The sequence below is a fragment of the Symphodus melops genome (genome assembly GCF_947650265.1).
Source record: "Symphodus melops genome assembly, chromosome: 5".
Taxonomy (NCBI): Eukaryota; Metazoa; Chordata; class Actinopteri; order Labriformes; family Labridae; genus Symphodus; species Symphodus melops.
This window is the reverse complement of record NC_136695.1, coordinates 20631868-20643917: the sequence shown is the minus strand read 5'-3', so window position 1 is coordinate 20643917 and position 12050 is coordinate 20631868. Positions and strand designations below refer to the sequence as shown.

The window sequence follows — 12050 nt, the reverse complement described above, 5'->3', positions numbered from 1 at the left end:
TCGGGTTCCTGCTTAAAATCTGAGAAATAACCGCAATAACGACTCTACACATCTAAGAACTCAACGTGTACCATGTTTATGCTGATTATACATTGGCTAAGGATTTTATAGCCCTGGTTCATCTGGAAATACTTGCTTGTCCTGTTTTTGTTTGGCCCTCTGACCAGGAAATGTCTCTGGCGATCTTTGTCTTGTGATCAAATCAGTACAACTGAAAACTAATGGACAATGAAAAAGCAACAGACATAGAATAAAAATCAATTACTTAAAATTTATTTATGTAGGAAAGAAATTGAATGAAAAATCCTACAAATATATTCATATTTAAAAAAAATCATTTCCATTGTCATTGACACAACTGTATGTATAAAATTGTAAACATTATAAAACTTGAATGTCTTGATCATCTCATTGGCCTGTACATCGTCACTGAATCAAAACTAAAGTATGTAAAGCAGACAGTGATGCCTTTACAGATCAGAGCAGTGTCACTTTTGTTCCCTTTATGATTCTGAGATCATTTTAGCCCTTGTTCATCAGCACTCTCAGAGTCCATAGTGACATTCAGTCTCAAGCCAACAGGAATATGGTCTGTAAGGCCAGCCAGCTGGGTAATAAATGTCACCTCTTCAACTTCCTGTATGGAAAAAAAAGAATGTGTAAATATATATAAAAAAACACTGCTCTAAAGGGAATGATAAGTATGTTAAGACCAAATCTATAAATAACTGACTTTTACTACTTTTACCAATTGTTTCCTCGATAATGTATGCTATATTTGAGGAAATGTCCCTTTAAGGAGACAGGCGTAGGGAAGAAGGACAAAGCAGAGAGGAGTAGGGAGTAAAGCCAAAGGGCGACACACACCGTTCTACAGTGCTTTGAGATGGGGCTGTCACGATACAGAATGTAGTCTATTCGACGTCCGATCCATGGCTGGCCAGTCTCAGGGTAATCCATATGACGACCTTCTGCAGGAACAGGAGGGGAGATGTACCGCTTTCTCAGCTCCTCTCTCTCCAGAGTTCTTCATGAAGAAGACAGAGGGGATCTTTACATCAGCTTCAGTAAGAGTATATATATTGGACAAGAGTATATACCTTTGCAGTTTTTCTGGGGTGTTTATGTCATCTTCATACAGCGTGGGTTGCTCCAGCAGAGTACCTGCAAAAGCAAACAAAAGATATATGCTGCGATTTTCAATATTTGACTCGATTGCATGACTGTGGTTGAATAATTAATAAAGTATGAACCTATGACCCAGGGCTTTTCTTTTCCAGGACCTGCCCTGCACGGGTCTTTGTATTCCTCAAACAAACAATGACTCTGTTCCAGGATGTCATCTAGACAAACAAAATAAAAATCAACCTTTAAGTCAAGAGAGCCATATTATAAATCAATCTTATAATAATCTACCAACAGAAGAAATTTGTCAGAGACACACCAGGTGAGCAGTTATCAAAGTTGAAATCTCCACATAGCACGTCAAAAGCAACATCCTCGTCGGGCAGTCGGTTTGCTGATTGAAAATCGCCAATCCACTTGGTTACCATGTTTAACTGCTCACAGCGAATTTCTCCTGCACCTGATTTCAGAGAATAAAGACCAACCATTATAGACTGTTATAGATGTTTGTAGATAAACATTGCCAAAAGAGTTATTTTGACAGGACTAAGAAATGCTGACTTGCCTTCTGGTGCAAAAAGATGTGTGCAGTTAAAAAAGCCAACCACTTTCTTCTGTTTCTGATTCTTCCCAATTAGCACCTGAAAATGTAAAACAGATCAATTTCCATTTCTGGGTTGTTGTTTTTTTTTTTTTCTCAACGAAGCAAAACTTAATCAGAAGCTACCTCATTCCAGCATGTTACCTTAGCAGACAGGAGGCCCTTGGCAGCCAGTGCGTCTTCCCCACAGCTGTTTGGAAACCAGTGGTACTGGGCTTCTAGCACGGGGAATCGGCTCGCTACAAACAGGCCGCTGTTGAAGAACTTGAAAGAGGAACAGTTGCATGATGGCTGGCAGGCGTAAACACCGACATCATAGAGGATGTGTCCAAACACTGGTTTCAGTGCTTTGGTGAGCTTCTGTGCTGCCCTTTTATCAAACACCTCTTCAAGGCACAGGATGTCCACGTTGGCAGGAAACAACGACGATACCTCCCAGGGTGGGTTGTCCTGCTGGCGGAGACCCTGAGAGAGGAGGGCTCGGGGGGCGCTACGGTGCCCTGTTCCACCCTGCTGGTTGGAGTGCTGATTGGAATTAAAAAGGGTTGAAGGTGGCTCAGTGGAGGGCTCTTTTGTATCACCGCAGGGATCACAAACTACATGACTATTAGACATATGGATAGAAACGTGTCCTTCAGTTGAGTCTGAATGATTACCTACTGGCGGCTGTGTCTGTCTATCCGTAGCCCCATATGAGGATGAGTTACCTGTGGGCAGTATGCTGTTGGAGGGACTGAGAGTACCACAACTGCTGGGGGAGTCGACAAAGATTCGGATATGCGGTCTGCAAACACCGTGCACAATGTGCTGACCGATTGCTGCCGCTCTTTGTTGAGTGTGCCCCAAGTTGTTGAAACGAGCAATGCTGTCAGGCAAGAGACACAGGTTGGCTGTGGCAAATCCAAACGATGCCTTTCCTACCAACTCAAAGCCCCTGTGTGTCTCTCTCTCCGGTGAGAAGGGTATCTCTCTATGGTAGCAAAATGGCCTGCGGCAGGCCTGCAGCGGCGCCCAGAGCATAAAGCCCAGGAAGGCAAAGGGTGCTGCAGCAAGAAAAAGAATGAAGAAGAGAATAAATCCGAAGAAGACCTTGAGGGGGTGGAGGTAGCATTCTTGCTCCAATCGCTGGCTTTTCTCCAGGGTGGTGGATTTGCAAACAGCAATGAGGCGATCAAGAAACCAGAAACACGGCAGGATTAAAGCCCACCCCACATCATGGAGGCATGCAACAAACCCATTAGGAAATGGAGACGCTTTCAGGGCCATTCCTCTGCCCTACTCTATGCAGCAATCAGGATGAAACACATCAGGACTGGGTGGTCAAGCCTCTTTCCAAAGCACACTAGAAGACACAAACACAATGTAATGTAATGACACGGCTGTGTTGTTATTTCCTGTGAGAATAAACGGCAGTCATTCATGCATGGGCTCTCACGAATGACTGGCTTTTTTTTTTTTTTGCTCACATTTAATTCAAGCCCATGCATGCCACAGTGTAAAAATGTGAAGCAGTTGAAAGCCTTCACTGACTGAAGATCAGGCTGGCTTACAGCAAGATTATGCAATGCAGTATGATGAGGCGCGGAGAAAAACACAATGTTAACAGGTCATAACACAGCTGTCACCATCTGCACAGTGTCCCCTTACCACTGAAAAACACAAGACTACAACAGTCTGTCTTTACGCCACACTTTCTCAAGCATACTTGTTTTACAGTCCAGTAATTTAAATCTCAAATCTTAAAAAAAAAAAAAAAAAAAAAAACTTGAATAAGGGAGAAAAATATAAAAGGCAAATGAATACCTTCATTTTTAAACATATTTTATTTGGGTGATTGCAACAAGCCTTCCTGTCTTCTCATCTCTGTATTTTTTTTATTTTAGCAAGCAAGTTAAATTATCATAGGCCATTTTTATTTTTTTAAATAATTTGTCAATTGCAAATATAGTAACATTGATAAATAATTACAAGAATTCCAGTGGTCTAAATACAATACATTTTGAAGTCAAATGTAAACAATGTTTCAGTGTGTATTTGCCCTTTAATGACAGAGGAGGAATGTATTATATTAGGAGAAGCACCTTAAGGTGCATCCACCTCGTTTTCAAGAGGGTCCCAAACATATTTACAAAGACACAAGTTCAACATAGCAATACAAAGACAGAACATAACACAATACAGACAAACCAGGCGAAGTAATACATGCAACGACAACAAAAAACAGCAGATAAAACACAAGGGACAAAACAGAGAAAAGCTACAACAATAACAGTTCAAGTGCAGTAAGTTTCCACTCTCTAGACCAGACACCTTAGATGAGACAAACACACACAGAAATACACACGGTGCTGACGTTACTGAAAAGAAATGATGACAAAGTAATTCATTTCAATCAGAAGGAGCACAAAACACTCAAATGTCACAGCCAATACAACCAACCAACCCAAAAAGGACAGCTATGAATGAAACTCTCGTGAAGTTTCTACGTCATCGCCTCTTGTTGAGGTAAGGTGACACTCACACAGGTAGGTGAGGTGGATAACAATGTTATCACCCGTTGACAGGTATGCTAAGCTAACAGTTATACTTAATATACTAGTTAGAAAGACTTTAACCCCCCAGAGTTGCTTTGATCGCGGTTGTCTAAAATCACATGATGTCCCCTTTGTCATTATACCACGTGGCTGCTGAAGCTCAACAATTCATTAATGATTAATACATTTTAAGTTATAAGAATTGAGAGCTGTCACCTGTTCTGCTGCCCTGCTAGCTCCGCTAACGTGGCAGTCCAGAGTCTCACCTTTGCAGGGGGGAAGCTGGGTCAGTCCGTCTGAAGAGTCCATACCGCGAGCATCCTGCACATGTATTTATTTAACTTGGTCGTCACATATTATAAAGGAAATGCTCTTTCTTGTCTTAACAATTCATTCAAGTGCTCCCTTCCTCATTACCGTGCTCAAATCGGCTCATGTCATGATTAAACCACGCCCACAGTGATGTCGTCATGGCTCCGGGCTCGTCTGGCGAAAGAGATTACCTGCCAACCTGTTGGGTTGACTCAGGTAAGGCTGCACGATCCTACAGTCTATGGTCCTATGTGAGTCTTACTAACTTAAAAGTTTAAGGAAGTAAGTCTCGTTTTATTACTGTTATTGTGTGTGTGTGTGTGTGTGTGTGTGTGTGTGTGTGTGTGTGTGTGTGTGTGTGTGTGTGTGTGTGTGTGTGTGTGTGTGTGTGTTTTAATTTTTTTTTATAACGAGTCCAAAATCAGGAAAGCCTATACTGCAGGATAAATCGATGAGATGGCCTATGATCATTTAACTTGCTTGCTAAAATAAAAAAATACAGAGATGAGAAGACAGGAAGGCTTGTTGCAATCACCCAAATAAAATATGTTTAAAAATGAAGGTATTCATTTGCCTTTTATATTTCTCTCCCTTATCCATGCTGTGGATTCTTTTTAAGGTTAATATATGTTACTGCCCTAGAAAATATAGAATTTTGGTTGAAATAGCAATCACCTGGTAAGTACTACCCAAAGAAATCAGTTTAAGGACGACAGAATGCTTTTTGTCTGTATGACATGTTTCTAAGTTTTCTGGTCAGTTTAACCTTTGAAATCATATAATGTAAAAACAATTAGCATTTTTCTGTGTATAAAAATCAGCCTTACCACATTTACAATGCTTAATATCTATCAGTATTTATTTCCTGCTTGTGGACCATGGAAGCTTGATTTTCTTTTTTCCTTTTTGAAATAGTCACATCTACCAGAGCAGAAGAGGCCTTCCATCTCTCTGGGCCATGTTGCAAAGACAGGTGAGCACAAGCAGCAAGTCCTTCTGAAGTTTTCCAGGTGCTGTGGTCATTATCACTTTCTTTAAAAAGTCTGGACTATTTAAGTGCATTCCCTGGTTGGTGTGTTCAACAGGCCTCTCTCTCAGTATCCCAAAGGTGTTCACAACAAATTCTGTAAAAGCAGGATGAAGTGCTGTTTTATATCCGAGCTGGCTCAGCATATCCACAAGGTCAGCATACCTCTGAGTGATATGAAGCCGATAGCCCTCGTCTACCTTCCCTGTCAGAGGGTGTGTGCTGACCTACAAGAAGATAGACATAAAGGTAAAGGTGAGTCAGGGAAGAGAAAATGTCACTCAGTGTGGTTTGTGTAAATTGACTGACGAAGTAATGCATTTCAGTTAGATTTATCCTCAACAGCCCAACCATGAATTTTCCTTGTATTTTCTTTACCGCTGTGATCTTGTCTGGTATGTTGAGCAGTGTGAAACCATAATGCCTCCTATGGCCCTGGAAGATATAAGAGAGAATCCTCCTGTCCAGTTGAAACGCTATCTCTCCCAGCAGCCTGTTTGACTCTGCAATGAAAGGATAAAAGACATAATAATATGTATATATATACTTTATGTATACATACATACATATTTTTTTTTAGTTATGCTTCAATTACCTTTGACATTAAGAGAGATATCCATCTGGCTGCTCTGAAACTCTACATCACTTGTGTTTGTGTGCATTGAGCTTTGAAGGAAAGATTTGAAGTTGATGGGTGATGAGGTTCGATGTTCATGTTTGACCTTTGTTAGCTTTAAGTCCTTTCTGAACTGTTTCTCTTCACATGAAGTAGAGCAAACTGATGAAAACACGTTTTTGTTATTTATCAATGATGACAAGCAGGATTGTATACTTAGACATAGACAAATGCACGCTATGATATTTCATCACAATGTTGATATTGCAGCGACCTTCAGTCTTTACGTGTATAAACCTCTAAAGAAATGGTGTCTGGCTTGAATAGTTTTACATTATTACATCTCTTTTGAGGATTTGTACTGGTTATGAAATAGACTGAAATAATTATTGATGCATTTATATGACTTAGAAACGCTAACAAGACCATAAGCACAATTTAAGCAGTTCATTTCATGACAAGATATTTATTGTGCCACTTTGATTTATATTCTACCAATGTTGGCTTTATACCATGTGGTTATGTCATTAAAAGATTAGGTATCAATGGGTACTGATGGGAAGAAATGTAGATTTCTAACTATTGGTTGAGAATTTAATTACTTAAATCACATTTCTTCCCTTTTTAACTGTTATAATAAAGAGCTACAGCGTATAGTCTGATGTTGTAGGCTATGTGCCAACACGAAACAGCATTTCAGAGAGAAGGAACTACATTGACCAATAAGTAAGTCTACATGATGCAAATATTACTCTTAATAAAGGCAACCCTACTTTAAAACTGACCTGACAAAATGCCGTTTTCTATTTTCTACTTCTTTTAAGTACAAGTATGTGCACATCTGCACCCCTTCCTGACAAATCTGAACTGCAGCCTGAGTGCCATCTAGTGGCAGAAAAAAAACCTTTTACAATACCTGGTAATTCTTCAAAAGTGTCATAATTGAAGCTCTGCGTCCGAGCTCTCTCTTTCTTCAGCTCATCATTTTCCTGCTCGAGTCGTTTGTATTTCGACAGCAAGTATTCAAGAGTTTGCTCCAGGTCCATTTTTAAGCTCCCAGTTGAACAGTAGAGCCCAAACACCCATACACTTTCTAAACAGTGACAGAATCAAATATCAAATCACAACAACAGAGTTCCTATGGGAGGATTCTTGGACTCAGTACAAAAGACAGAGATCAAGTTTAGAGAAACCATTTATCGGTAAGCATTAAAGTTAACACTTCATAATTGTATTTTGACAAAAATCCCCAAAAGGTCCAGCTTCATTAGCTTTGTGTACAACTTTCAATCTCCTAACTCACTCTTTCCCAGCTGTTATTTACTTTGTTGTCATGGCAACAGATTTGTTTATGCGCAAGCACATCAGCTTTGTGGATTTTGTTCTCCTGCCCTTTTTAGCTCCTATCATTGTTTACAAGAATTCAGATTAAGCAATAATCATAGATTGTAAGCCCCAAGATAGTCTGCTTACGGTTTCATACATTTTAAACCCATAAAAGGTCATCTGCTGAAGCAGTCTGCATTGACAAGAAGTCTCAAAAAGTCAAAGAAGAGGAAAAAACAACTGCTGCTGAGCTCTTGATGATTTCTTCCAGCAGACATTTTCTAAACCCAAAAAGTTTGTACAACATACACCTCATAAAAACTTTAATCTCCCACCCCCCCAAAAAACACAACATAGACATCTATTTATATTACCATAGAAAATAACATTTACAGTATAGAGTGAAGGCAAAATCGCTTTAAAGTATGTGGTCAGTGTACACTACAAGACAAGATAGAAATCAGGATTAAGGAAAATCACTTCTAGCTATAAACTCAAAAAGGTTTTTTCTTCAAATGCTGAATCTTTTTGTTCCTCCCGTCTAACTTCCCCTGGCCCTTCCAATGATGGCAAGAATGTAGAGAAAGATGTTGATGATATCCGTGTACAGGTTAAGAGCAGCGAATACGTATTCCTCTGGACTCAAGGACAGTTCCTTGTTGCCAAGCAGCAGCTGCGTGTCCACCGCCAAGAACTGTAAAATAGAGGAATGCACATAGAGGGTCAGGCATTGGTCTGGATCAAAAATCAATAATAACCAGGCTTTTTTTTTTTTTTTTTTAAATCACTAGAAATTTCCTAAGTATAAAGAATTGTCTCACCCAAATGACAAGAAACACAAACTTCTTTTGTCTTAACAATACAGAGGCACAAACACTTGACAAACCAAAATGTGTGCGTGGGAGAGGAAATATGCAAGAGGTAGGCATCAAATGAACCTCAAGCTTCAACTCAAAGGAGTAACCACAAGGCTACGACCTCCAGTTTTAATGTGGAGTTCTTTAAATTCCAATGTTTGTTTGTGATAAGTTCAGGTTAGAAAACGTGTACAAACAATAGAGAACAAAGGAACACACTGCATAAATTACCACAACAGATAGATCAGATGACTGTGATCACTATGCCTTAGAACATAAAGTTACAGCCCCAAATGACAACTGAAATAATTGTTGCCTTTAAATCTGCAAGTGGTTTACCCAGACGTGAGTTCTGAGTGTGAGTTCACAGTGGTTACGTTTATATTTCCTCTGTAGAAAGTTGGTCAAATAAGAGCTGGTAACGGCACGTCTGCAGACGAAACTGAAACAATTTCTGGGACACTATAAATGTCGTGCTTCCACGTTGTGGTCAAACTGCCATTTTGTTTGAAACCACTCAAAATGTGTCCTTCAGAGCATGTCAGGGTTGACATTGAAATGACCATAACGTCAAAATCCTTTCAAGCCTTCAAACGAATGAGAACAAAGAAGAGGCAGATCAGTATCACTTGCTGCTGAATACATGCAGCAGTTTTTTTTTGTTTTTTTTTTACCGTTTAAAGGATTTCAAGCTTGCTAAAAATGTAACTTTTAGGTTTCGTGTCAAAATATAACTGTGATGCAGCACTTCATCCTATATTGTTGCCTTTGAGCTATTATTAAGCATATCAGATGATTTTATAATAAACAGAATTTTTACAGAATGTGTACGAACACATGAGATATGCTGTACTTTCAACATCATCATCATCATATCAGCTCGTTTTCTAACTTACGCAGGTAAAGAGTAAAGCTCCCAGCCCGGCATACACAATGTGCAGGATTCTGTCACGGATGATGATGCAGAGAAGGCCAAAGAGGATCAGGACGATCAAACAGACGAAGAGCACACCATGGCATGACGTGAAGTCGTACTTGGTCTGTGGGAGGAGGCACAGAGTGTTACTACGGTTACCATCACATCAGAATGTGAGGAATGTACCAGTACATGGCATTCACACAAGAGGCAGGTGTGTGATGGATACCAACCTGCAGAGAGAAGATGACCACTGTGAAGCACACAACGGCTGTGATGCCCACAGCCATCACCACAGTCTCAGTGTCATGGAAGCTGGCGATCATTCCCACCATGTAGGACATGCTCAGAGTCAGAACAGACTGCAAACATAAAACACAAATACATCACAACTGCTGCATATGAACAGAGATTAATATCATAGTATTAGTTTCAGTGATATGAAGTATATTGAGAAAGTTGAAATCTAAGAATGTTTCAAGTCAGATCTGATAAAACATTTATTCACTTCCCCTTCTCTGATTCCTACTGGAAAGAAAAAGGTCCGAGCAGGCTTACTAATGCAATCAGGTTCCAAGGGTGTCTTCGGCGTACACTTCCACAGCAGCTGATGACGCAAACGGAAACAAAGAATATCCCGTAGGACACCAGGTATGTCCAGGTGTTCACTTGGACAAAAACCTTGACTTGATCCACAAAGGTGAAAACAGCCACAAAGGCAAATGTCACCATCAGCTGAGCCGTCAACACCAAGAACACCTGCAGGGAAGAAGAGTGGACCGTAAGGCAGCAGTCCAAGCAGTCTTTTTTTTATAGTGAAAGATGGATCGAGAGGTACTAGTTGTTTGCTAGTTAGTTGTAGGGTTGAGAATTTGAAGGTGACCTACACTACCGTGTCATAAAATGTCCAACAAGAACAATAATATTCAAACACAGCAATTGTGCAATCATTTATTTGTTGATATATTTTTTTCAGTCCCTGGTCATCAGCAAAAATTTGATGTGAATAACATTTTTCAATCCTCACACACTGTCTACATCAAGCCATATTAATGTCACCCCTTCCACCAAACAGGGTCCTCTTACCTTTCGAATAAACGCTCTTCTTATGCTCTTGTTATCTAATCCAAAATCAAATTCTTGGTTCTCGTGAAAGGGTGGTGGGTCCTCCTCGCTACGGTAAACATCATCTGAAATGACACAAACCAGAACCAAAAATCACTATTTCTCATTCTGATTGCATTTCAAAATAAATGCTAGAATGCCAATAAATAATTCGCCTACCACTGTAGTTACCAAGATTGTTCTGGCCTGGTGGGAAATAAGGGGAAGAAGAGGGTTTTTCACCGTATTCTGGGCCGCTTTGGGGATTCGTGGGCATCCCAAAAGCTCCAGGAACACCCGGTCCGAAGGCAGTTGGTGGAGGGAAAGGTAGACCACCAGGAGCAGGGAAACCACCAGGCATAGCAGGGAAACCACCAGGAGCAGGGAAACCACCAGGTCCAGCAGGGCCTCCGAACGAGTTTTGGCCCGGTAGATGCATGTTATCAAACCCCAAGGGAAATGCTGGCTGTCCGGGGAGGGCTGGTGCAGAGGGTCCCTCCTGCACCGGAGTGTACTCAGTCTTCTCGGTTGCCATCTGCGGAGCAGAGACTGACTGAAATGTCAGACAAATTGAAGCACGCAAATAACTGGTGAGACAATAGTGAGCTTTTTCAAAAGGTAAAGAGGACACAACGTTTGAAAGGGGAATGACAGCTGACAGGGTACCAGCTGAGATACGCTGCAACGTCACAAGTCACATGACAGTTATGACTTCCGGTGTCTATATCACAATTTATAAGTGATAGGTAGCCTACCTGAATTGAAACATTAACTTGATTGGGTTCCTCGTGTTTTTCTTTTTGTTATAGCGCTTCATAGGCGAAAGAATAAGTGGCCAATCGAAGCCATCGATCAGAGCTGACAATGGCTCCCGAGTTCTGACGGAAATTCCCGACGAGCTTTGACTCGGCCAAGTGGAAAATTCATGCCACAAATGCCCACAAGAAACGGTCTTTAGCGTTGAATCTACATTCAACGTGCTGTTTGGAGTCAATAAAGAACCAAGATGAATGCACATTATTATTGTTGTTGTTATTAATATCATTACTATCATCAAGAACGAGCAACAATTATTTTCAGTTTCACCGTACCACGCAATACAGCCATGTTTTTAGACCAAACAATAAGGTTGTGTTACAAAACGGAAATGCAACAAAGATCAGACAGATGGGGACAGCTAAAGTCTTTTCAATATACTCACCCTGCACGCAATCCAAGTTTTGACCCCCCAACTAGTGTTCCCGATCAATTATTTGAGCTGTTTGTTTGATCACAGATTCTGTCCGTCTTCGACCATTTTTTTGATCTCCCTCTGACTTCCCGTAAACTGCGTTCATTCCTGCGTCACCGCCCCCTGGATGCGGAACTGACTGCTGAAGAGGGAATAGATACCTTTCCCGGCTCCGACAACTCTGCTCTGTAATAGTCTTCCGTTTGAGAAGGTCGATTAAAAAAAGTTTGCACAAACAATAAACCACACACATATGCATCAAACAAATCTTGCATAAACACACATTATGCATGTCTTCCCACGGTGGAATTATCTATTTATATTTGACGTGAAATCTGCAGGCTAAACGATTTGGATGGTCACCATGAGCAGACTCATTCCTCCGACAGTTCTGAACGCTA

At 40.6% G+C, this 12050-nt stretch overlaps 2 protein-coding genes across 6 annotated transcripts; both read right to left on the bottom strand.

Moving 5' to 3' along the window:
- Positions 1-251: 251 nt before the first annotated feature.
- Positions 252-4891, bottom strand: smpd5 (sphingomyelin phosphodiesterase 5). 3 transcript variants are annotated; one of them, XM_079344566.1, is made up of 9 exons: positions 4678-4891; positions 4477-4581; positions 1871-2251; positions 1691-1766; positions 1445-1585; positions 1254-1343; positions 1101-1164; positions 868-1027; positions 252-637 (listed from the first exon to the last, which is right to left on the bottom strand). In XM_079344566.1, the coding sequence occupies exons 2-9, from the start codon at positions 4567-4569 to the stop codon at positions 518-520; spliced, it is 1125 nt and encodes a 374-aa protein (XP_079200692.1). In that variant the 5' UTR covers positions 4570-4581; positions 4678-4891; the 3' UTR covers positions 252-517. The 3 variants fall into 3 exon arrangements, with proteins under 3 accessions (XP_079200692.1, XP_079200690.1, XP_079200691.1); XM_079344564.1 differs by lacking the exon at positions 4678-4891 and having other exon boundaries at positions 1871-3068; positions 4477-4568; XM_079344565.1 differs by lacking the exons at positions 4477-4581; positions 4678-4891 and adding an exon at positions 3808-4044 and having other exon boundaries at positions 1871-3068.
- A 2506-nt stretch (positions 4892-7397) lies between these two features.
- Positions 7398-11795, bottom strand: grinab (glutamate receptor, ionotropic, N-methyl D-aspartate-associated protein 1b (glutamate binding)). Of its 3 annotated transcripts, none has more exons than XM_079344897.1 (7): positions 11620-11795; positions 10599-10953; positions 10401-10504; positions 9873-10073; positions 9548-9676; positions 9295-9438; positions 7398-8235 (listed from the first exon to the last, which is right to left on the bottom strand). In XM_079344897.1, the coding sequence occupies exons 2-7, from the start codon at positions 10951-10953 to the stop codon at positions 8083-8085; spliced, it is 1086 nt and encodes a 361-aa protein (XP_079201023.1). In that variant the 5' UTR covers positions 11620-11795; the 3' UTR covers positions 7398-8082. The 3 variants fall into 3 exon arrangements, with proteins under 3 accessions (XP_079201023.1, XP_079201024.1, XP_079201022.1); XM_079344898.1 differs by having other exon boundaries at positions 10611-10971; positions 11620-11794; XM_079344896.1 differs by having other exon boundaries at positions 10599-10971; positions 11620-11790.
- Positions 11796-12050: the final 255 nt, after the last annotated feature.